A 22,630-nucleotide genomic window follows, 5' to 3' on the forward strand; every position below is an offset into this window, starting at 1 on the left:
AAAATGTTTTTAAAATTAAACAAAAAAAGCTACAGCCTCGTTTTCCCTAACCTCTCACAAAAATGTAGTATAGCCTTCTATTGTAAAAGGCAGTACAAGGATGATAATTATTAGGACCCAGTGTTACATCTTCATAGACCCTGCATTAACAGACAACTCATGGAAGGCCTGGTATGGCCACCTACTCTCTTAACCCCAGCACTCAAGATGCAGAGGCGGGAAGATGGATGTGAGTTCAAGGCCAGCCTAGTCTACATAGCGAGTTGCAGGCCAGCCAGAGGTGCATAGTGAGACCCTGTCTCCAAACACAGATTTCAGAATACTTTTATAGGGCCAGATGGATCAGATGTAAAGGTGTCTGATCCCAAGACTGGCAACTTGAGTTGACCCTTGGGACCTACATAGTATAGAGAAATGACTCCTGCAAGGGGTGTGCAGGTACATGTGTGTGCGTGCACACGCATGTGCATGTGCGGGGGAGAGGGGGTACAATGTAAATTTTAAATAAATTAGGACAAAATATTTTTATAATTATATTTCACAGGTGTCAGTGTAAAGAATTCCTGTTCAAACAGATTCCAAATAAAACTGAGCAAAAGTTTAGAGATGAGAAAATACAGAGCAAGGCCAAGAGTTCAGTTTGACAGAAACCTGAGATGAAGCAAGAAAATTGACCCTTCGAAGTGGACCCTCCCCAGCAGGCTCCGCAGAGCTACTTTCTCGGGATTTCTTTCTTTCTTTCTCTTTCTTTTTTTAAAGAAAACACAAGAAGCAAAGTAGACATATAAATCACTAGGGCTGGAGTGAGGGCTCAGCAGTTAAGGCATATAATATAAATTACTCTGTCAAGTAAGTAGTGTGGCTGAAATACAAAGACACAGAATGTGAGAGACCAGGTAGAAGACAAATTTTCTAAAAGTTGAACTAATGAAAACTCAGGAGTTGGGGCTGCGGAGATGGCGCGGCGGTTAAGGGCGTGTACTAATCTCGGAGAGGACCTCAGTTCAGTGTCCAGCACCCATGTCAGGTTCCATCGCCTGGAACTCCAGCCCCGGAGCATCTGGGACCCGCCCCCTGCTCTAGCCTCCACAGGCTCCCGCACTCACACGCACACACCCACGCACGTGTGTACATCAGTTTACCAAGTTAAAGAGACGCTGCTGAGGACTTAGCATAGAGAAGAATCAAAATGACTCCAAAGCTTCGGGAGTCCCGGCGGATAAATATGGAGGTCCGCTGAGACGGGTTTGGGGAGGGGGCACTGAGCTGAAAACACCCTGAGTGTGGATGCAGCAAAGAAAGTTCAAGACCTCCTCCAGTGCCTCAGCAGCCACCCAAGAGTGTCTCCCACAATGGGGTTTTGATCCTGAAGGCCCCTTGAGGGCTTTCAATGAACCCTGCAATTACAGTCGAAAACTTTGTGCTCGTGGATAGTGGGAAAGAGATGTCAACTTTCAATATAAACTCGAGAGGTATGTGGATCCCCGCCCTCCCACGTGAAGACATGCTCTCTGTCCTAAGTGCCACAAGCCAAGTGCTCCAGTCATTTTTCTCAGGAAGAAATACTTATTTGGGTTCACAATTTCAGAGATTTCGGTCCACGGTCGGCTGGTTCCATTGCTTTGGGGCCAGAACATGAAAGCTGTTTCTTACTTTGTGGCCATACAAAGCGAGAGAAAGGCCAGGGTGCCGATATCCCCTTCAAGAGCTTGCCTTGTGACCTAACTTCCTCTAAGTGTCTCTTCCTGATGTGGCCACCACAGGCTGATGGCCACAAGCATCTAACTTTGTAAGAGACAAACCAGCAGAAGGTAAAGCCTCGCATCTGCAAACTTGAGGAAGGACATGAGTCTCAAACTGTCTAAGGGACGAAGCCGGCAATCACGATATCACAGATGGCTCTGAGTCGGTAGAGGTTAGCTACATAGTCACCAGCTCAGGAAACAGAAATTCTGGATGTGGTGGCACATTCCTTTAACCGGAGCATACTCGGAGGCAAAGGATGGACCCAGGCCAGTCTGGTCTACAGAGCGAGCTCCAGGCCAACCAGGGCTACACAGTGAGACCGTCTCCAAAAAAGAGAGTAATAACAATAAGAGGACACTGGGTAAGAAGACATTGGGGCTGGGGAGGTGGCTCAGCATTTAAGAGCATCCAGGTTTGGTTCCCAGCACCCACGAGGTGGTTCACAGCCATCTGGGACTCCAGTTCTGGAGATCTGACACTCTCTTCTCACCTCTGAAGGCACCAGGAATGAATGGGGTGCACAATGCACACACGTAGGCAAAAAACGCTCCCACACAGACACTAAAGTTCAGCGGAAATGACAGTCCTGTCTCTTACTCATTTCTTGGGCCAGCTGCACAAATATCTGTCTCTACAAGAGTGGCTGAGAAATCTCCCACTGGAAATGCTAAAAATGGTCATTTTAAAGTAACTGCGCTACAGCTCGGGTTTCTGCTGTCCTGGAGAAGCCAAGTGGCACCCACTCTGCCTGGATAGCCAGAAGCCACAGCTGGAGAGCTGGTTTCTCTAGCGCCCTCTACTGGCTGTTCCCAATATACTCTTATTCTCAAGCTTGCTAAAAGATTTTGCACTTTTTTAAAAAATGCTGCTTTTTGATAGAAAGCCTTTTTCAAGAGTTTGGATGCTTAAAGAGGCCCTCCTCACCCCTGAGGAAGGGTGGGGGAAGAGGGTGGGAGGGGGAGGGAAGAAGAAGGGAAAGGAAGGAAGGAGGAAAAGGAGGAGGAAGGGAAGAGAAGGAGGAGGAAGAGGAAGGAGGAAAAGGAGGAAGAGGAGGAGGAAGAGGAAGGAGGAAAAGGAGGAAGAGGAGGAGGAGGAAGGAAGAGGAGAAAGATGAGAAGAGGAGGAAGAGGAGGAGGAAGAGGAAGGAGGGAAAAGAGGAAGAGGAGGAGGAGGAGAAAGATGAGAAGAGGAGGAAGAGGAGGAGGAGGAAGAGGAAGGAGGGAAAAGAGGAAGAGGAGGAGGAGGAGGAGGAGAAATGCTGCCATCTCCAAAATACAAATAAAATACCAAAATGGTTTCTCTGTGTAGCCCTGGCTGTCCTGGATCTCGCTCTGTAGCCCAGGCTGGCTTCAAACTCACAGAGATCTGCCTGCCTCTGCTTCCTGGGTGCTGGGATTAAAGGCGTGTGCCACCACCTCCCACCAGCTGCTCTGAAAGTACAGTCCTTGACCAGCAATGTCAGTAGTAACTGAGAACTTCTGGAGCACAAATCCTAGGGTTCTCCCACAACCTACTAACTTACCCTGTATCTGCCACACAGGTGATTCTGATAAGACAATGAATCAATTATCCACAGGCAGGTTTCTCCCAAACCAAGAGTCACAGTTCTGGTAAAATGTAAAGGGACCATGTAAGCGTAACAAGTTGAGATCTATTTGTTGCTGTACTGGGTTCAAGCCCTTCCAGCAGCGTCTGGCTGGCTGCCGGAGTGCTTGGAGAAGGCTCCAGTTACTGATATGCCCAACACTAGCACAGTTAATGTTCGACAGCTACTGCGTGAATGAGTGAATGAATGAGATGATTGTATACATGGAAAGGAGCAGTACACACACACACACACACACACACACACACGCACGCACGCACGCACGCACGCGCACACACACACACACACACACACACACACACCACCTGCTCCTGCTTCGGGGACAGCCCTAACACTGAGCCTAGACAACCCTAGAGCCACTGAGACCAGGATGAGCCCAGAGGGATTGGAGTGTCCCTCTGCATTCTCAGATCAAATCAGACGGTCAAATATAACAGCATTCCAGCTCCACTTTTCAATGTCCAGACCAGCAAAAACACAATCATCCGTAAGGACAAAGTTAGCGGAAGTCTAAAGGACCACTTTCCCCCCCTTCATCAGGTCCCTCTCCCTCTGCCCTTCAGGGTGCACTCTGATGCAGTTGCCCCCAGGACCCACCCTGAGCCAGCATTCAGAGCCCTAGCCCTGGCTCATGTCAAGTAGAGGGTTACCAAAAAGGGGGCCACCACTTGCCTCCCTCTGTTCTTGGGCATTGATATCTTACACATACCATATGGTTTTCAAATTCAAGCACCCCATAAGCAGACCTTGTCATCCCAACCAGATTGAGAAACTAGGCAGACAAGTCATGGTGCATCCATTAACAAAGCCTCGTGGGGTTACACAATACCAAGAGGAGTCTCTGCAAGAGAGGAGCTCATCCAGTCCGTTCCTTCTGACTCATTTCCTCTGGAGAACTTACTTAGAATAAATCGGGCACAGGGCCACAAAATAATGACATTGGCAACGGGAACCCAGTAGAGAAGTCAAGAGGAACGAAATGACTCTGCCTACAGGGCTTCTGCAGCGGGCTAGTCACCTAGTGTGGCTTTTAATTCCTCATTTAGAAAGGAAGGGGGAAAGCCCAGTTTCTTAAAACTTTAACTAAAGGGGGGAAAAAATCAGAGACTAATTCAATGCTTTTATATACTAATTAGAAAAAATAACCCAAGCAGAACCTTTTAAAAAAAAAAATCACAAAAATACACGTGCTAGTTGGCTTTCTGTTGCTGTGATAAACACCATGACCAAAAGCAATCTGAAAAGGAAAGGGTTTACTGTAACTTACAGGTTCCAGTCCATCCTTGAGGGAAGCCAGGGCTGGAGCTTGAAGCAGGACTTGAAGGGGAGACCCGGTAGGAACGTTGCTTACTGACTTGCTTCCAAGCTTACGTTCACGCACCTATCTTGGACCCACCCGCCCACAGTGGGCTGAGCCCTCCTACATCAATTAGCAATCAGGAAAACACCCCACAGACAGGCCCACAGGCCAATCTGATGGAGGCGATTCCTCAGCTGAGGTTCCCCTTCCCAGGTGTGTCAAGTTGACGACCAAGATTAGCCATCAGTCACAGCTTGGAAAGATTTTGTTTTAATTAGCTTTCACTGCCAAATTATCTGCTAGATACAAGCAGTCCTGCTTTGCTGTGACTGGCTGAAGGTGTGTATTCACGAGGGGATGAGGCACCATTACACTCACCCCATTCCTGTCAACATTAACCTTTCCCCCCCTCTGTCTTCCTGCCTTACTGAAAATGACCAACTCGTTGTTAAAAAGAAAATAAAAATAAAAATGGTTAGTTTTCAGATGTGGCTTTCTTCAAACTGGGGCAAATCACTGGGCCATGTTCCGGCTCCGTGAGAACCTCAGGTGAAGGATGGAGCCAAAGTAGATTAGTGGACCAGCAGGAGGGAAGAGGGGCGGGGAGAGGGGACAGGCAGGGGAAATAACACCGACGAAGGGCAGAAAATTAGCCAGAAGCAAGACGGGAAAGCCATAATATTTAGGTAGACTCTCTCGTGTCAAGGGGGAAAACGGCCCTGTTTTATTTCAAATCTAAAGTTAAGCCTAAGATGCAAAAAATCCTGAGGCATACTGAGAACAGGAGAAATAGTCTTTCTCGGGGAAGAGCCCAAGTGGGTTATCCAAGCGCTCAGCCCTGAAATCATATACACACAGGTAACATTATATGGACTGAGCAGGTTGTGTTTATATAGGAGTGTGAGTGTGTGTGTGTAAGTCCAACTACAAAAAGAGATCATGAATTTGAGAGAGGGCCAAGAGGGTACATGAGGGGTGTTAGAAGGAAGAGGGGGAAGGGAGAAATTCTTAATTATAATTGCAAAAAAATTTTAAAAATTAAAACTGAAAAATCCCTTATCAATGGAAAGACTCATTTCTTTAAAAAAATGCACAGGTGCCTCTTAACGTGCTAAGAACTACTTTTAAAGCTGCTTCAGGACAGGGGCTACAGTGTCAGTGACCCAGCCCTTCCTACCACGTGGGAACTAGGCTCACTCTCTAGCACCAGTAGGGAGGAATCTGGTTTTTTCAAAGATAAAACTAAGGCTGGGGACACAGCGCTGAGATCCGGCATTTGCCCAGGCACCTGTAAGGGTTGACTCTGATCCCCAGCATTGCCAAAGGGGGTGGAAGGTAAAGGAGTCAGAAGTCAAGCTGACTACATTTCAAGGTAACCCAGTAACTGAAGATGCTCTCTTTGTATGTATATTCTGGCTAATAAATTATAAATAACGAGAACATCACCACTTTGGAACCTCTGTCCTACAACCTATGTAGGAAGAAAGCCACAGCCACAGTCACAGTCACAGATGGCAATTTGAACACACCTCTTATTTCAGAGCAGCCCAATAAAAGAGCAGTGGGATAGACCTGAAAGGAGACTATCAACCAACCGTAACAAACCAGGAACAAAGAGCCGCGAAGATTTGGAATAGTGAGTGCTGTTTAGGCGTTTAGCTGCCGATGCTGAAACACAGGCGTTTCTCAGGCTCGAAGAGAAGGACGAGAACACGAGGATTCGCATTTGAGTCAGAGAAGATGTTCGCTTTTTATTCAGACAGCTTTCGAGTCCATTTCCAACATGTTTTCACACACAAGGCCTTCTCACAGTCCCACCCTGACCCTTGGAAAAGGCAGCCCACGTTTTCTTGGCCCAGTTTTCAAAGCTGTTGAGCTGACAGGGCTGACATGCCAGGGTAAAAGACCCGCAAGCTGCCTGCTAGACTTAAAGATAACCTGAGGGAGTCATCGAGGAGGGAAGGCTTGCTTTTTGTTCTGTTTTGTTTTTCTCGAAGGGTCAATTTTCCCGTTTTCAAAGGGCCTTGGTTCCCCAGTTAACCATCTGGCTTCATTTGAAGACATCCCCCAAAATGACACTGTCAGATACCAGGCAGGACCCCACAGAGGACAAAGGTGTTAAGGGTTCATCCATTATCCAAACGGCACCCTAAAATTCGACACTCAGTGGACCTCCGGGCAAATTCAGTGTTGGACACACTTCCAGTTACCTAGAATTCATCGGCTGTGGTCTAGAAATAAACGCCAGGGTAGGCAGTTCACAGGAAAGTGCCCACCTCCTCTCCAGCCAGCGGAGCAGGCATGACAGACATCTCAATCCTGCTTCCAGAGGGCAAATCCCAATAAAAATCACTTTTCTTCTTGACTTGAACCAAAATCTGGGCAGCTTATATCTGTGTGTACACCTGTGTCACCACTGGTTCCCTGGAGGCCTCCGTCCTGCCTATGGTCACCATGGCAGTGTGGAGCTTCCTCCTCCAGTGACTTTAGTCTGGCTCGGGACCTGTGTTCCTCAGTGGCCAGGAATGTTACAAGACTTCAGACCTACCTTGGGGAGAAGAGGAGGAAGAGGAGGAAAGGAGAATGTATCCCTAGAGGACACACCTGTCAAACAAGTCAAAAGCCTGGCTTCCCAGAAGCAGAGGAGCTTGGCTAAGAAAAAAGAAAGCAAGCTAGAAAAAACAGAGTAGGAGGCGGTAAGGCCAGCCCTCAGGACGAGCGGCCCTAGAAGGAGGAGAAACCAACACACAAACCTAAGAAGCCAGTGTTGAAGAAATGCAGGGTTCACCTTGGCATCTCCTGTGCCCAAGGGAGGGTGCCCGCCAGCTGTGATCTGGCACAGGTGTCTACACCTGAGTCTAAATGTAACAACGTGTTCTGGGGGCCACACAAGAGCCCACAACCCAGCCCTCCTATCTCAGGAGGCTCTTGGAGAAGAACCCTGCAAACATGCATATGTACACAATAAAATTTGCTTGATCAGAAAGAAATATATATATATACATATAATTAGAAAACTTTATTGAGGCGCTTCAGAAATAAAGTATCAGTACTGATCTCTGAGGGTCCTCCAGGACCGCCTGACAGCACACAGGGACTTAGAGTTCCTGTTGTCTTAGTAGTTACATCTGCTTTCTGTTCTTTGTAAATACCTCTTAAATTACTCAAAAATACGTTTAAAAATAAATATATCATTCAAATATGTACATATTTGACTATTTTCAGTATTTTATATATGCATGTCTTATTTACATTCCTCCACAGTCCACTGAAGTCTATAATTTTTTATCTACCTAGGGAGCCATATCATTAAGGCTAATGGTGGTTTTATCCAGGAAAAAAAAATTCATACCAAGGGTTATTTTTCAGTATCTCGGCAAAGCACAAAGCAAGGAAAATGGCTTGGCTTTTAATTTCAAATGTTTTCAATTTAATGTAAGGTCACTATTATAAAATTTGTTCATGTTTGTATAGAACCTGGAGAAAATGCAGAGTAAATCACTACTTCCTGTTTAAAGAAAACCGGCTTAAGATTATGTGAAAGAGGGGAGGGCCAGAAAACTGGCCAGTAGATTCTTCTACAGGTAGACCACACTTGTCCAGGAGGCCTTGGAAGGGCTCCATGACTCTGCTGGTGTGGCCATCATGCTCTGTGGACACCCCACAAGACGGCGGCTCCATTCAACCATGAGGAAAGCATGGATCTGACCAGGACATTCACACAGCTCTGAAGGACATAGCCAGCAGAAACGGCTCAATTCTTCTTGGTGGCTTCTTCTCCTTCTGAATCAATAACCCAGAAATGCTCCCCACGTTGATCCCTCTGCTCCCCTGTGAACACACTCAGAAGGAAGGGACAGAGGAGCCTGTCCCCAGACACCTGGTGCTGCATCTGAACATGATCTGCAGAGGGCAAGGAACCAAGTCCAGATGTGATGACCTGGGACTGCACTATGAAGTCCAGATGTGCTGAAGGGCTGACCTGGCCACTGGACTATGAAGTCTAGATGTGCTGAAGGGCTGACCTGGCCACTGGATTATGAAGCACAACTGATTTTGAGCAAGCACGAAGTATCAAGACCATCATTTTGATTTTATAAAAGCTGTGTTGTGTGAGAACCTAAAACACGGCTACAAACACATGGCTGCATGCTTTCTAAACCTGAGAATAACCGGACAGGGCCAGATGTAAACACAGTCGGGCAGAGAAGTGACGTCAAGCGGGTTAAACCCGCATGGAGAAACTCTGCACACCGCCTTGGGCTGACTTCAAACAGAATAACACCAAGCGTCTTAAAGGTAAAAACAACAAATGCAGATGGGTGTGGCGGTCACCTGAAAAGAGCCTGTGGCTGGTTGAGCTGCCATAAGGGTCGATACTAACTGATCATCTCCCACTTCACTACCTGATAGAAATCTCTCACCAAGGTTCTAATTACAGCATAACACTAATTAGACGAACTTGTCAAACGGTTAACATGCGCGTCAATGAGACTGGAACAGTCCCATCTGGTATCGTATCCTGGCTGCTCTTCAGGGACAGAGAGAGAGGATGCTGAGAAGTGAGTTGGGGCACAATGTTCAGAATAAGAACAAAAAAATCTGGAAAGGTACATGAAGGACCAATCAACATCCCATCTACAGGAGACACGGGAAATGGGAAAATACTGACACTACTTTGCTGTACCACGGTGACTCGGGGTAGCCATGGCACTTCCTAGACTACTCTTTGGAGATTCCATCCTTGGTCTTAATTGCTTATGAAGTGTGCAACATGATTAGGGAAGATCTGTCTTTAGCTCAGCTCCCAAAGAAGCATGAGTGGACGAAAATTCTAGTCACAAACTACCGTTGCCCCTTGGAGCAACGAGGAACACCATATCCAGTCTTGGAAATCCTTGGGCAAGCTCCTGCTAACCTTTGGATCCGGGTTTCAGACTTGCAAACACTTTGGGGTTCTTAAGGGCAAGCGAGAGCTCGTTGAGGAAGGAAATAAAATGGGAGTCTCTCTCAGATTTCTTGGACTCAAAAATAACGACGATGGTGAAGTGGGGTTCTGGGCGGGTCAGGAAGTAGGTACTCTGCACTTTGTCATCATAGAAGTGGACCACTTTCTCCAGGCTGTTCAGGTCCGAAGTTCGGTCTGTCATGATCATGATGACATTGGGCCAGTGCATGACCGGCCTGTCACTGGGCAGGGACACCACAGCCGGGTACTGGTCCACCCCTTTAGGGGCCTCTCGGTAGGAATGTGGGTGGTGGTAGCCGTGACCCTGAAAGCTCTCTGAGCCTCGGTTGTCAAAAATCAAGGACACATTGGCAGCGTCGTATTTCCTGATGAAACTGGAGATCTTTCCAAAGAGGTCTGGGTTAGCCTTGGCAGTCAGCCCTTTCATTTCTGAAGCCGTCGTCTGGCGGCTCAGCGCCTCGTGAAAGTAAAAGCTGAACTTGGCCAGGAGCGTGTTTTTGAGCTTCATCAGCCAGAGGAAGAGGTGGGGGGGCTGCACGGCCTTCTGAGACTGCCCCCCGAACAGGTGTTTCTTGGTCTCCCGCTGCTTCTCAAAGGTCTGGCCCCAGCTCTGAAGCTTCGTGTGAGCGTTGTGCAAGGTCACCAGGGAGGGGAGGAACTTCCACTCGGAGATCTGGGCCTGCGCCCTCAGGAGATGGCTCAGCACACCCACCTCCAGCTGGAAACTGCTCTCCAGAGGGCTAAGGATAGGGTGGTGAAATCTGGGGGGGACACAAGTCAGTGGCAATGTCACTTCAGTGAGAACCTTCACAAACAACAAACCAGCACAAACCCCAAACGCCGCTGCCCCCGGACAAGTGCTGCCCGGGTCGGCCGCACCGTCGGGCAGAAAGGCACTGATTTTTTACAACTCTGGTTTAACGTGGGCACTTCATCTTATTCTCCCAAGAAAGTACCCTGGATTTTGTGGGTTTTCTTTTCATGAATGTAACTATCTTCCTTCCATTGACTATAATTATTTATTTACTCCGAGAACTGTATGACTAACACGATCATCAAAACCAGGGGTCCTCTTTTCAGGGTATGCAACCGAAAGACAATACTAAGACACCTGCTGTCCACAGACACACTAGTTCATAGACCCATTTTACAGATGAACATAAACACTATAAACCTGTATCTGAGGCTCAATAGGTAACGGGCACTTAATAAAGGAATACAGCATTTACCAGACAACTGTTGTCCATTCTACTCCCAAAGTCCCTTCATAGTTAACCATGATGAAAAACAAAATGGCGGCCAAAGGGAGGCGGGGAAATAGAGCACGCTGGAACAGTGCAGTGAAGAGCAGAAAGGACCTTCGGTAACTGGGAAAAGAAGCCATGTGGAAGGGAGAGGGGGCACAGGCCAGGAGAGGGCAGTGGGGAAGAGGACAAGTTCAGACAAAGAACAGTGACTCCTAGGTAAGAAGACGCCACGATGAAACTCATTATTCTGTAATCAAACCTAAAACATTAATTTAAAAAAAAAGGTAGCCACAAAAGAAGACCTAAAATCTTTTAAAATCACTTTCCTCAAATCCTTAGAAGGTATTAAGACCTTGAATATTCTGATCCCTACTCAAATTGAGTCACATTCCCACCACCCCACCACGTGTTTCTAGCTAGTGTGAAATGATAAAATTATACCACTTCAGGGGCTGCAGAGGTGGCTCGGGGGTTAAGAGCACCAAGTGCTCTTGTAGAGGACTCGAGTTCAGTTCCCAAAATCCACATCAGTTACAGGTGGATAACTCTAACTCCAGCTCCGGCAGATCTGACGCCCCCTTCTGGCCTCCACTGGCACTGCACTCATATGCACATACCCTCCCCACATACATATGCATCTAGTTAAAAATTAATAAAGTATACTATGTCAAGATCAAGACAGTAGTGCAGTTTTACTCCCACCTACACAACGTGTTTTACGTTTTTCTTACCATGTGCTGCGGTGACAGTTTATACTGTGGCCAAGTACTACACACATGTGTAAGTTTTACTCCTTACTATGCACAATGTAGCTGGATATTTTGTAATATATATATGTACATATATATGTCATATGTCACATTTCTGTTTAGTAAATGAATTTATGAATGTAGACTGTTGACTGCCCTCTATAAACACCATCCCACTTCACAACAATATTAGGGGAAGAGGCAACAAGATGTGGAAGTACCTAATTTCTCAGCAGAGGAGGACGGACAACTTATGAAGAGTAGGCCAGTGAGAACATGGCCCTTCTTCATCAATGTTTCTCAATTACTCTTCAGCTCTCCTCTGCAGTCACTGTCTTAGAGAAGTCTGCTCCCAAGCTAGGTCAGGCCCCAGCACTAGGCACTCTTTTTTTTTTTTTTTTAAGATTTATTTATTTATCTTTATGTGTGTTTTGTCTGCATTTATGTATGTGCATGTATGTATGTATGTATGTATCTATGTATATATGTATCTATGTATCTACATGTTCTATGTCTGTGGAGGTCAGAAGACAGTGTCAGATCCTCTGAATTTGGAGTTAAGAGATAGTTGTGAGACATCATGTGGGTGCTGAGAACTGAACCCAGGTCCTCTGCAAAAGCAGTAAGTGCTCTTAACTACTGAGCCATTTCTCCAGCTCCAGCTTTCAAAGCCCACTTACTTAGATACAGTTCTGCCCAGAGTAGGTTGGGCCTCCCATATGTTATAGAATATTATTTTAAGGTGTGTCACTTTTGTTTATGTTGCATTTGTTTAACTCTGTGAAGCTGTGTTACTGTGCCTGTCTAAAACACCTAATTGTCTAATAAAGAGGTGAACAGGCCAATAGCAAGGCAGGAGAAAGGATAGGCAGGGCTGGCAGGCAGAGAGTATATATAGAAGGAGAAAACTGGAGTAAAGAGAGCTAGGAGCCAGAGAAGGAGGACTCCAGGGGCCAGCCACCCAGCTACACAGCAAGCCACAGACTAAGAGTAAGTTTTACAGAAGAGAACGGGAAAAGCCCAGAGGCAAAAGGTAGATGGGTTAAATTGAGAAAAGCTGGCTAGAAACAAGCCAAGCTAAGGCCAGGCATTCATAAGTAAGAATAAGCCTCCGTGAATGATTTATTTGGGAGCTGGGTGGCGGGCCCCCCCAGAAAGAGTCAAATACCAAAACAACACCCATATCAACATTAGTCATGGCAATATCCCACAGACACGCTCACATACCAAACTGATCTGGACATTCCCCAATTCAGACCCCTCAGATGACTGGGCTGTGGCAGGCTGACAGCTGACTCTGGCAGAACAACATTAGCAGAAAATCCTACTGCAGATGCTCCTGGACTTGCGGCCCCATCAGCCCATCCTAACTTTAAAATATGCTTGACGCTCCTAACCTACCAACCGCCTCAGCTCACCCTGCAAAGATCCCTGCACTGTCGGCTGCCACACCCCAGGACTGCTTGGCTAGTGACAGCCGAGGCCGCCCAGTGTCACTAGAGCACTGTACTGCATTCTGCTAAACCTGGCAAATGATCAAAGTCCAAAATGCCAGGCACAGCTTCTACTGAATGGTCATCGCTTTTGCAGCATTGAAAAAATCATAAAAATCGCCGGGCGGTGGTGGCGCACGCCTTTAATCCCAGCACTCGGGAGGCAGAGTGGATGTCTGTGAGTTCAAGGGCAGCCTGGGCTACAGAGTGAGTTCCAGGAAAGGCGCAAAGCTACACAGAGAAACCCTGTCTCAAAAAACAAAAAACAAAACAAAACAGAAAAATCATAAAAATCATTTTAAAAAACCCACAAGCCGGGAACCATGTCTGATTTTCCTACTGCATGCCACCATAGAAATCACCATGTATTGCCAATGCTCTGCTTCAAAGGACACAAAGTCTCAGATCAAACCTTCAGAAACGCTTGTGAGCAAGTGTTTCCATGACACCACAGAAGCGTAATGTTCTACACTCGTTAAAGATGCATGTGAATGCAACGCTCTTTTTTCATCCTCAAGGAAAGCTAACCATTCGTCCTGTCTGTCTGCCCAGCGCAGACATTAGCTTCATGACGCATCATTTCCCAGCCTCCTCTCCTCTGCATGCCTTGCGGCCACTCACACACACCTCACTCAGGCTGTGATCCACAAACATACACCTAAGTCAAGGTGGTGAGCTGGGCAGTGTCTGAGACAGGAGACTGCCAACAACCTGTGGAGAACACTGGCTCTAAAGGAAAGGAGAGAGCATGGGAGGAGGGGAGGAAGGAGGGAGGACAGACAGCAGGAACCCGGGGTCCAGAGCGCAGGAAGGTACAGAGCAGGTGTGCTGATGAGAAGCAGAACTCCAGAAATGCTATTCTGTCCTCCACAGACCCACACGGTGGAGTCCCTTCCAAAGGAACTCTTTTGTGAGAGTCAGAAGTAAGAACCAATCTGCAGAAATACACATTTAAAAACGATGAAAATGGGAAATTTTACGTGGTGTCTATTTTGCTACAATAGAAGGAATCTGTAGCCCCTTCTCACTTAAACCACTAGCCTGCTGCTCCTTAGCCACCATTCCACTGAGGACATTCTAGTCTCCCTGCTCCACAGGTCCTCTGTCCCTAGGGGACAGTAGTGAACCTTGCATACTTATTCACAGACGTGATAAAGTTTACCTTATAAATTAGACGCAGTAAGAGACTAATAACTAAAATAAAATACAATTATTAACAGTATAGAACAGTTTAAGACAATGTGGTCTCTCTGATCTAGGTGTCAGCAGCTGACGCAGTACTGACCTACTGGACAAGGGCCACGCCCACCGGGTGGCACAGTGTGACTTCATCACACAGCGCACACATCATTTTGTGTGTGTGTGTGTGCAAATACACGTGTGTGTGCACTGAATGTAGAGGTCAGAACACAAGCTTAGATGTCATCTTACAGGACTGTGGCCTCCCGTTTTTAGAGATGGGAAAGAGAGCCTCTCACTGGCCTGGAGGGAGCCGAGCAGGCCAGGCTGGCTGGCCCGTCAGCGACAGGGATGGATCTGCCTGTCCCCACCCCCTCAGCATGGGGATTACCGTGCACATGCCACTGTGCCCCGCTGCTTTTCCTATGTGGGTTCTGGAAATGGAACTCAGGTCCTCTGCAAGCACTTGGCTGACTGAATTATCTCCCCAGCCCAAGCATGCGATTAAAAACCTGTTAATTTCTTGAACTTGTTACATTTCAGATAGTAGATGGTGGGCAACAGAAACTACAGAAAGCAGGAGACCTGATCAATGGGGACTCCTGTGCAAGGATGTGGTCGGAGGTCTGCCCTTTAGAACCTTCCATAGTAAGAGGTGGTATTTATAACACACACAAAGTAGAAACTCATTTAACAGAAGGGACACAATGCAGGAGATTATCACCCAGCCTTCCTTACAAAAGGAAGGAACACTGTCACATGCTTTAGCATGGATAACCTTTGAGGGCATTGTATCAGGCAAAATCACATCAGTATGCAAGTTCCTTGAAATAAACTACTATATGACCAACCAGGTGTGGAGGACATCTGTGAGGCAACCTGGGAAATCTGCATGCGATTTATATATTATGGGATGGAAAAAAACCAGTGTGAAATGTCCTGAGTGTGAACACTGTTCTGATTACGTATGGTTCTAAAAGATGAGAAGCTGAGTATTTGGGAAGGTGATTTACGATACTAGTATCTTACTTCCAAACAATAGTAAAGTTTTTGTTATTGTTCTACACAGGGAGAGAGAAAGCCAGCATGGCAAATGCTAACCAATGTGAGGTTGGAGAAAGGATAGCTGTGTGTTCGCTGCAGACTTTTTATGCACCTGTGTGCTTGAGTGGGTTTATGAGCACCATGTATACTCAGGAGCCCACAGAGGCCCAAAGAGGACATTAGGTCCCCTGGAATCGGAGTTACAGAGGTTCTGAGCCATCTCTCCAGTCCTTGTTTTTTCATTTTTAACAGCTTTGTTGGTATTTAATTCATGTCCATAATGTACTATAAAATTCACCCTTTAAGAAAACGATTCAATGTTTTGGTACACTCAAGAAATTGTGCAAGCACCACATCGGTTCTTCGGTGTATATACAAACTGGAATTGCTGGTCACATGGTGAGTGTGTTCATTATACTCTGCTTTATATATAAACTGAATTGCTGGTTACATGGTGAGTGTGTTCATTACACTCTGCTTTATATATAAACTGAATCGCTGGTCACATGGTGAGTGTGTTCATCATACTCTGCTCAGTTTTCCCTTTCTTTTCAAGATTTACTTTTGATTATAAGTATGTGGAGGTGTCCATGCGTGAATATGGGAGCACATAGAGGCCAGGTATCAGATCCCTTGGAGCTAGAGTTACAGGCTGTGATGATTTGAATGAAAATGGCCCCCATAGGCTCATAGGGAGTGGCACTATTAGGAGGTGTGGCTTAGTTGGAATAGGTGTGGCCTTTTTGGAAGAAGTGTGTCACTGGGGTGGAGGTGCTTTGGGGTTTGGGAAGCTCAAGCCAGGCCCAATGCCTCTTTCTATTCCTGCTGTCTGCCATTCTGAATGTAGAACTCTCAGCTCCCCCAGCACCATGTCTGCCTGCATGCTGCCATGCTTCCTGCCACGATGATAATGGACTGAACCTTTGAACTGTAAGCCAGTCCCAATTAAATGTTTTCCTTTTAAAAAGAATGGCCATGGTCACGGTGTCTATTCACAGCAACAGAGTTTTGACCAAGACACAGGTGGCTGTCAACTACCCATCCATAACGTGGCATTACAGTAATTATCCTAAGACAGAGATGAGGACGGGACACTGGGTGCTGAGAACTAAGCTCAGGTCTTCTGCGAGAGCAGTGCGTACTCTTAACCACTGAGCCCTCTCTCCAGCCTCTGTAATTAACTTCAGGGCTGGAGAGATGGCTCAGAGGTTAAGAGCACTGGCTTCTCTGCCAGAGGATCCAGGTTCGATACCCAGCACCTATACGGTGGTTCACAACTGCCTGTTGTGGGATTTCATGCCCTCTTCTTGCCTCCGCAGGCACCAGGCATGCACATGGTGTATATAATATATATGCAGGCAAAACACCCATAATATATTTTTTAAAAAGAAAAAAAAAAGGCAGGAACTAAGTGTGTACGCATACACCACAATCTTAGCACTAGGGAGGTTGAGTAAGAGGATGGAGATTTTAAGGCTAGCCTTGGCTACATAGTTTACATCATGAAATCCTGCCTCAAATATAACACACACACACACACACACACACACACACACACACACACACACACACACACACAAAGGGGGAGGGAGGGAGGGAGGGAGGGAGAGAGAGAGAGAGAGAGAGAGAGAGAGAGAGAGAGAGAGAGAGCGCACACAGTGGCTCAGGTCTGTAATCACTGCACTTGGAAGCCTGAGGCAGGATTCATGTAAGTGTGGAGAAAAGCTGGACTACACAAAGTAAGATTCCATCTCAAAAAACTAAAATAAAGTAAGAGGGAAGGGAAAAAAAAAAAAAAAAACTAATCATCATGTCTTGTGCTCAAGCACGCAGGCAGGCAGGCAGGCAGGCATAATGTGAGTTTATGCAGGAAACAGTCCTTATTCCCAGTAGGTGAACGTAGAAAGGGCCTGCTGTGCTGTCTGACCAGCCAATCTCATTTGCTGAATGCAAAAGTCAGCAGAGAGAAATGAACCACTTGGAGCAAGTAGGGAGCAGCTCAAGTTTTATACGAGCAATGGTGAATACACAATTACACGAGCTCTGCTGTGGTCTGAGCTTGGGAGGAGAGCACTCGCTTATCAGGAGAGAGGCCTCGGCTTCAACCTCCAGCTCCGAAAACAAAAAGAAAAATAGACAGACTCTGAAGTCAGAGAGGGGTGAGTTCTGAGCCAACTGCCTCACTGCTGGGCCTTCATAAAAGGAGTGCCACCTGCACCCGTGACTGAAGTCAGGCAACAGGAAGAGTCTTGCAGAATGCACAGCTCACCACAGCTGTTCAAATCATCCTTCACAGTGGATGATTAGACGCCAGGCATGGTAATGCACGCCTTTAATCCCAGCGTTCAGGAGGCAGAGGCAGGAGGATCGCTATGAGTTTGAAGCCAGCCTGGTCTACAGAGTGAGATTCTCTCTCATAAAACAAACACAGAAATAATAGATGGTATAAATATCATACTCTTTTGAAACCTACAAGCTACAAAATCAAATGATGCTTTGTTAAGTAAACTTGGCATTTTCATCCTGAAACAGTTTTAAAACTGGGTGGGATGGCTTTCACTGTTTCCTTGACTTGGGACCTTTCAGCTGGGCTTAGGCCTCTACTTTTAAGCTGCCTGTGGAACCTGAAAACCAGCTACTAACATCTTGACCTTGGGTTTAGCTTGGTACCGTCCTTCTAAAGCAGTCCAGCTCTCTTTCCTCGTCCATCCTGTCTGTGATACTACCACGGGGGAACTTCCAGATCCTCTTCAGCAGGAACCGCTCACCACACCTACCATCTGGCTGCCGAGAGTGCTCACTCCTTGTTAGCACCGATTTCTCTGTCCTGCAGCCACATGAACCACCAGCACATGCCCGCCCACCTGCCCCAGCAGCCTGCCCACGGTCCTTCCGTCCTGCGATCACATCTTCACTAACCCATTCCGTAACCTGGTGCTACAGTCACTAGCCTAATTAGAGACGAGAACATGGCGTACCCCCGTTCACAACCTTTCATGGTTTCCCACTATTTACCAAATTGGGCAAAACGTTCAGGCTGAACAACTGTTCACTAATTTATTCAGCCAGTTTTAATTTAGCACCTGCCATGCAGTGGGTGCTGTTCTAGGATGATAAGCATGTGGCATCTTATCTGGGTACCTTTCTGTTTAATCAAACCTATCAGAGAAAATAATTCCATTATCTATCCTATTTTGGTAAGTCCAAAATGTATCTAATTCACTTTCTATCCTAATTAATCTTCAACTATAACTAACTAATCTTCAACTCCCTCAGAGACCCAAGAAGGAAATAATATTAGCTAACATGAATTAATATGCCCAGATGTGTTATATCCTTCAAAGGTATCTTTCTAATCCAAGTAGTACCTCTACTGTGCTAGGCTCCAAGGAAGCCAAAATAAACCCGGGCCCTTCACTTTGGTGATGTTCTTAAATTCCAACAGTTCTTTGGACATTGTTTCCAGGGTCAGGCAGTGGCAGTACATCACAAACAGCTTCATTTCTTTGTAAGGAGCAAGTTTCTTCAAATAGAAACAATTTTCCAGTTGAGCAAAAAAGCTTAAGTTAAACTGGCCTTGAAATAATTTCTTAGCTATCCCAAAGAACTAGTTTGTCCTTCAACAGCAATGCATGCCTCCACTAAGAGTTGAAAACAAAACTAAAACACAATTCCTGACACATCTTAATGACCACGTGAGCGTTACAGAGATACCTCCCAGGTTATTACTCTGAAAAGAGCATTTATTAGACAGGTAGCTGGTCAGTCACATTGCTCTCTGTACTACTATTTGTGTGTGTGTGTGTGTGTGTGTGTGTGTGTGTGTGTGTGTATGTGTGTAGGTGCACGTGCCTCGGTGCCAAAGCCAGAAGATGACATCAGGCGCCCTGCTCTATGGCTCCCTACCTTGTTGCTTGGACAGGGGTTTCTCACTGACCGTCAGCAGTCTTCCTGTCTACAGCACCCATGCACTGGCATTACAGGTGCATGCACTGGTACGCAGCTTTCTACATGGATGCTAGGGATCCAAACTCAGGGCTTCATGTTTGCAGAGCCGGGCTCTTACCCACTGAGCCATTTCTCCAGGCCCTCTACAGCCATTCTGTTGTGTGACTTCGTGTCTTTCCTGATAACACATGGAGGGATCTGTCCAGCATGGTTAACTAAACCTCACAGTGCTGAATGGATGCCTGCTGTTCAATGAACACAAATAAAACAGAGTACAGGGACCTTCCGAAGAGTCAGGGAAAACTCGGAGCCTGTGTGGGGCTGACAGACCGTTACCCTCTCCACACTCACCTGGAGCTGTATTTCTTGAGGATGGTATCCAAAACGCTAACCAGCTCCTCCGTGTTGATGAACTTCTGCGTGCTGAGGGCGTACATCTTCTCGTAGAAGTCTGCGATCTCCATCCGAGCCTGGACAAAGAAACAGAGCTGCTCTGACAGGTGGGGGAGAAGCTCCTCCACGTGAGGAGCCGTTCCGCCCGGGGCGCCTCGGCCCGTCACCACTTTCTTCAGTTCGTTATGCAGGGAGGTGTAGATGGTGCGGATGGAGTCCTTCCTGCTGAAGAACGACTGGCCCCCTGGGAAGCAAACGGCAGAAGCACAGGACCGGTAAGGCACACAGACAGAAGTACCAGGCACCTCCCAGCACCCACGTGGAAAGAACTGGAGCCTGTGGAGCTCAGTGAGCTTGTGTCTACCACATTCTCTGACTCAAGGAGTGAGGTACGGATACCCCACGTCAGCACTTCGCTGAGGAACAGGTCATAAATGAGCACTTGCTATAAATCCATCTTACTCACGTAACCATTGTCCCCTACTCCACAAACACCCAAAATTATTTTAGAACACAATTACCCTAGCATATAACATAAACCTGGATTTAAAAAACTCTTTTTTTATAGATCATACTTTTTTAAAAAGGAGAACACAAGGATTATAAAACACTTCCATTAGAACTGGCAGCCCGGCACACATTGTTTCCTCTTCAGAGGTGCATTTTTTTTTAATCTTATCTTTTAGGCCGTGCCGGGAAATGAGAATGCATGCTCACACACATCCTTTTACGAAAGACCACACACTGGGACCTCGGAGCTGGGGACTGCCGTGCTCCTGACAAGGTTGACAATGTGGGCTTCATAATAAGAGCCACAGTGTGAATTAAGACCAAGAGCCAATTATAACTGCCGCTCTACCGCAAAGGGAACCCGCCCGAGAATCAGGGCAGCCGCATCGTCACCGACGGTTGAAAGGGACCCACCAGTCGAGGAATCGCTTCCTTACTTGTGAATTTGTACGTGACTAACTGTATCTCTAATCACAGAGCCAGCTCCACGATATTTTCCTAAGTATTTGCTCTCCCATCAAAGAGCCAGATGTGAGACTTTAGCAGAATGAAAAGAAACAGGAAATGCTTACAATTGTGATTTCTGCAAATGTACAAAAATCTCGGGGATTTCCTGTTAGGCTCAGAATACTTTCGTGAAATGAATTTATTGATATTATAAATACATTAAGACTGAAAGTTAACTTTTTTTTTTTTTTTTTTTTTTGGTTTTTCGAGACAGGGTTTCTCTGTGTAGCTTTGCACCTTTCCTGGAACTCACTTGGTAGCCCAGGCTGGCCTCGAACTCACAGAGATCCGCCTGGCTCTGCCTCCCGAGTGCTGGGATTAAAGGTGTGCACCACCACCGCCCGGCTTTGAAAGTTAACTCTTAAGGCATTTGAAAAATATCCTCTTAATAATTCATTTCAGAATACTGTTTTTAGTTCACTTCTTGGCTTACGTCTCAAGAAATGAACCTTACATCCCTTGCTACTACGCTGACCAACTGTACCCAGATGTTCCAGGTCTTAACACTGAAGGTCTGACTTCCCAGGAAAGCCTTCATCCAGATGTTCTGTTGTCTAAGCTGGGCCTGACACACACAATTCTCCCACTTCATCCTCTGAACAGTGTGATACAGGGGTTCAGCCCCACATCTAAAGGCCCCCAACCTGGAAGCCCTACTTGACTCTGATCCCTAAGTTTTGAATTCTACAGAAGTATTTTCTCTCACATACATGGGGAATGGCTCCACTCATAGTGACGACATTTCTCGCAGCTCTGTCCTCCTTGTCTATATTCTGATTTTATAGTGACTGGTGTAGAATAAACAGTCCTCCGTGCACATGTCTAGAACAAAGATCTCCCAAGTTAGGAAGGTAATAAAAATGTCATACAGAGCTGGTTATGACAGCATACACCTATATAACCCCAGAGCTTGAGAGACAGAGACAGGTGAGTTCCAGGTTAGCCTGCACAGTGGGACACTGTCTAAAAACCAGACCACGGCATCAGAATGCATCACGCAAAAGCCCAAAGCTCTACAAGTCTAAAGGACAATTTCAAGTCCTCACTGCCATACTTAAATGCTGTGTGACATTCAAACAACCTCGCTGTTCTGAGCGTTAAATGTGTCACTGTCAACATAAAACCAGATCTGTTGAGAAGAGAGATGAAACAGCCCTTTGAAAAGGCCCAGAAAGAAGGATGAACTCAGTCTCGCTGGTCCCTTCTTTCCACTGAACTGACAGTATTCAACTCCCAATAACATATAACTGAGCCTGGGAAAGCCTATGGCAAATTACTATTTAACAGATAGGTGACCTCGATTCTCCTCACTTCCCCTGTTCAAAACAAAACAAAACAAAACAAAACAAAAAACCCAGTGGCCTGCCGGTCGGTGGTGGCGCACGCCTTTAATCCCAGCACTCGGGAGGCAGAGCCAGGTGGATCTCTGTGAGTTCGAGGCCAGCCTGGGCTACCAAGTGAGTTCCAGGAAAAGGCGCAAAGCTACACAGAGAAACCCTGTCTCGGAAAAAAAAAAAAACAAAAAACAAAAAACCAGTGGCCATGGCAAAAACTTGAACTTTGCATTGAAAAAGTAATGCCTACCCCCATCATATCATAGGGGAACAGAAATACAACACAAATTCAAGTGATACCTCTAAAGGCCTATCTACACCGGTCACAAACAGGTAAAACTAATACAAGCAAGAGAGATCACCAATACCTTACTTTTAATTCTATCTCTTTTCTCAAAGCTTTCTTGGCTACCCTACCTTCTAGTACCCAATGAGGACCAATCTTCCTTCGTACTGGGCAATCAGATACACCCAACTCATTTCCCTTTCAGTACTTTCAACTTACTAATTATGATGTTTTGGATTTTTTTTTCTAGAATGTTCTAGTTACCAATGACCATTATTTTTCCAAGGTTTCAACCTTTTATCCCATACGAAATTTAAAG

General features: G+C 46.3%; 1 protein-coding gene across 2 annotated transcripts in view; it reads right to left on the bottom strand.

Moving 5' to 3' along the window:
* Positions 1-7,652: 7,652 nt before the first annotated feature.
* The window catches only part of Kics2 (KICSTOR subunit 2), an 18,598-nt gene continuing 3,620 nt past the window's right edge, over positions 7,653-22,630 (bottom strand). The window contains exons 2-3 of one of the 2 annotated variants that reach the window (XM_059245574.1): positions 19,633-19,918; positions 7,653-10,382 (exon numbers count right to left, since the gene is read on the bottom strand). In XM_059245574.1, coding sequence (XP_059101557.1) covers positions 9,566-10,382; positions 19,633-19,918 — 1,103 coding nt within the window. In that variant the 3' untranslated portion in view covers positions 7,653-9,565. The remainder of the gene's footprint in view (positions 10,383-19,632; positions 19,919-22,630) is intronic. The other variant, XM_059245575.1, reaches the window with a different exon arrangement.

The sequence above is a fragment of the Peromyscus eremicus genome, chromosome 18 (assembly GCF_949786415.1).
Source record: "Peromyscus eremicus chromosome 18, PerEre_H2_v1, whole genome shotgun sequence".
Lineage (NCBI taxonomy): Eukaryota > Metazoa > Chordata > Mammalia > Rodentia > Cricetidae > Peromyscus > Peromyscus eremicus.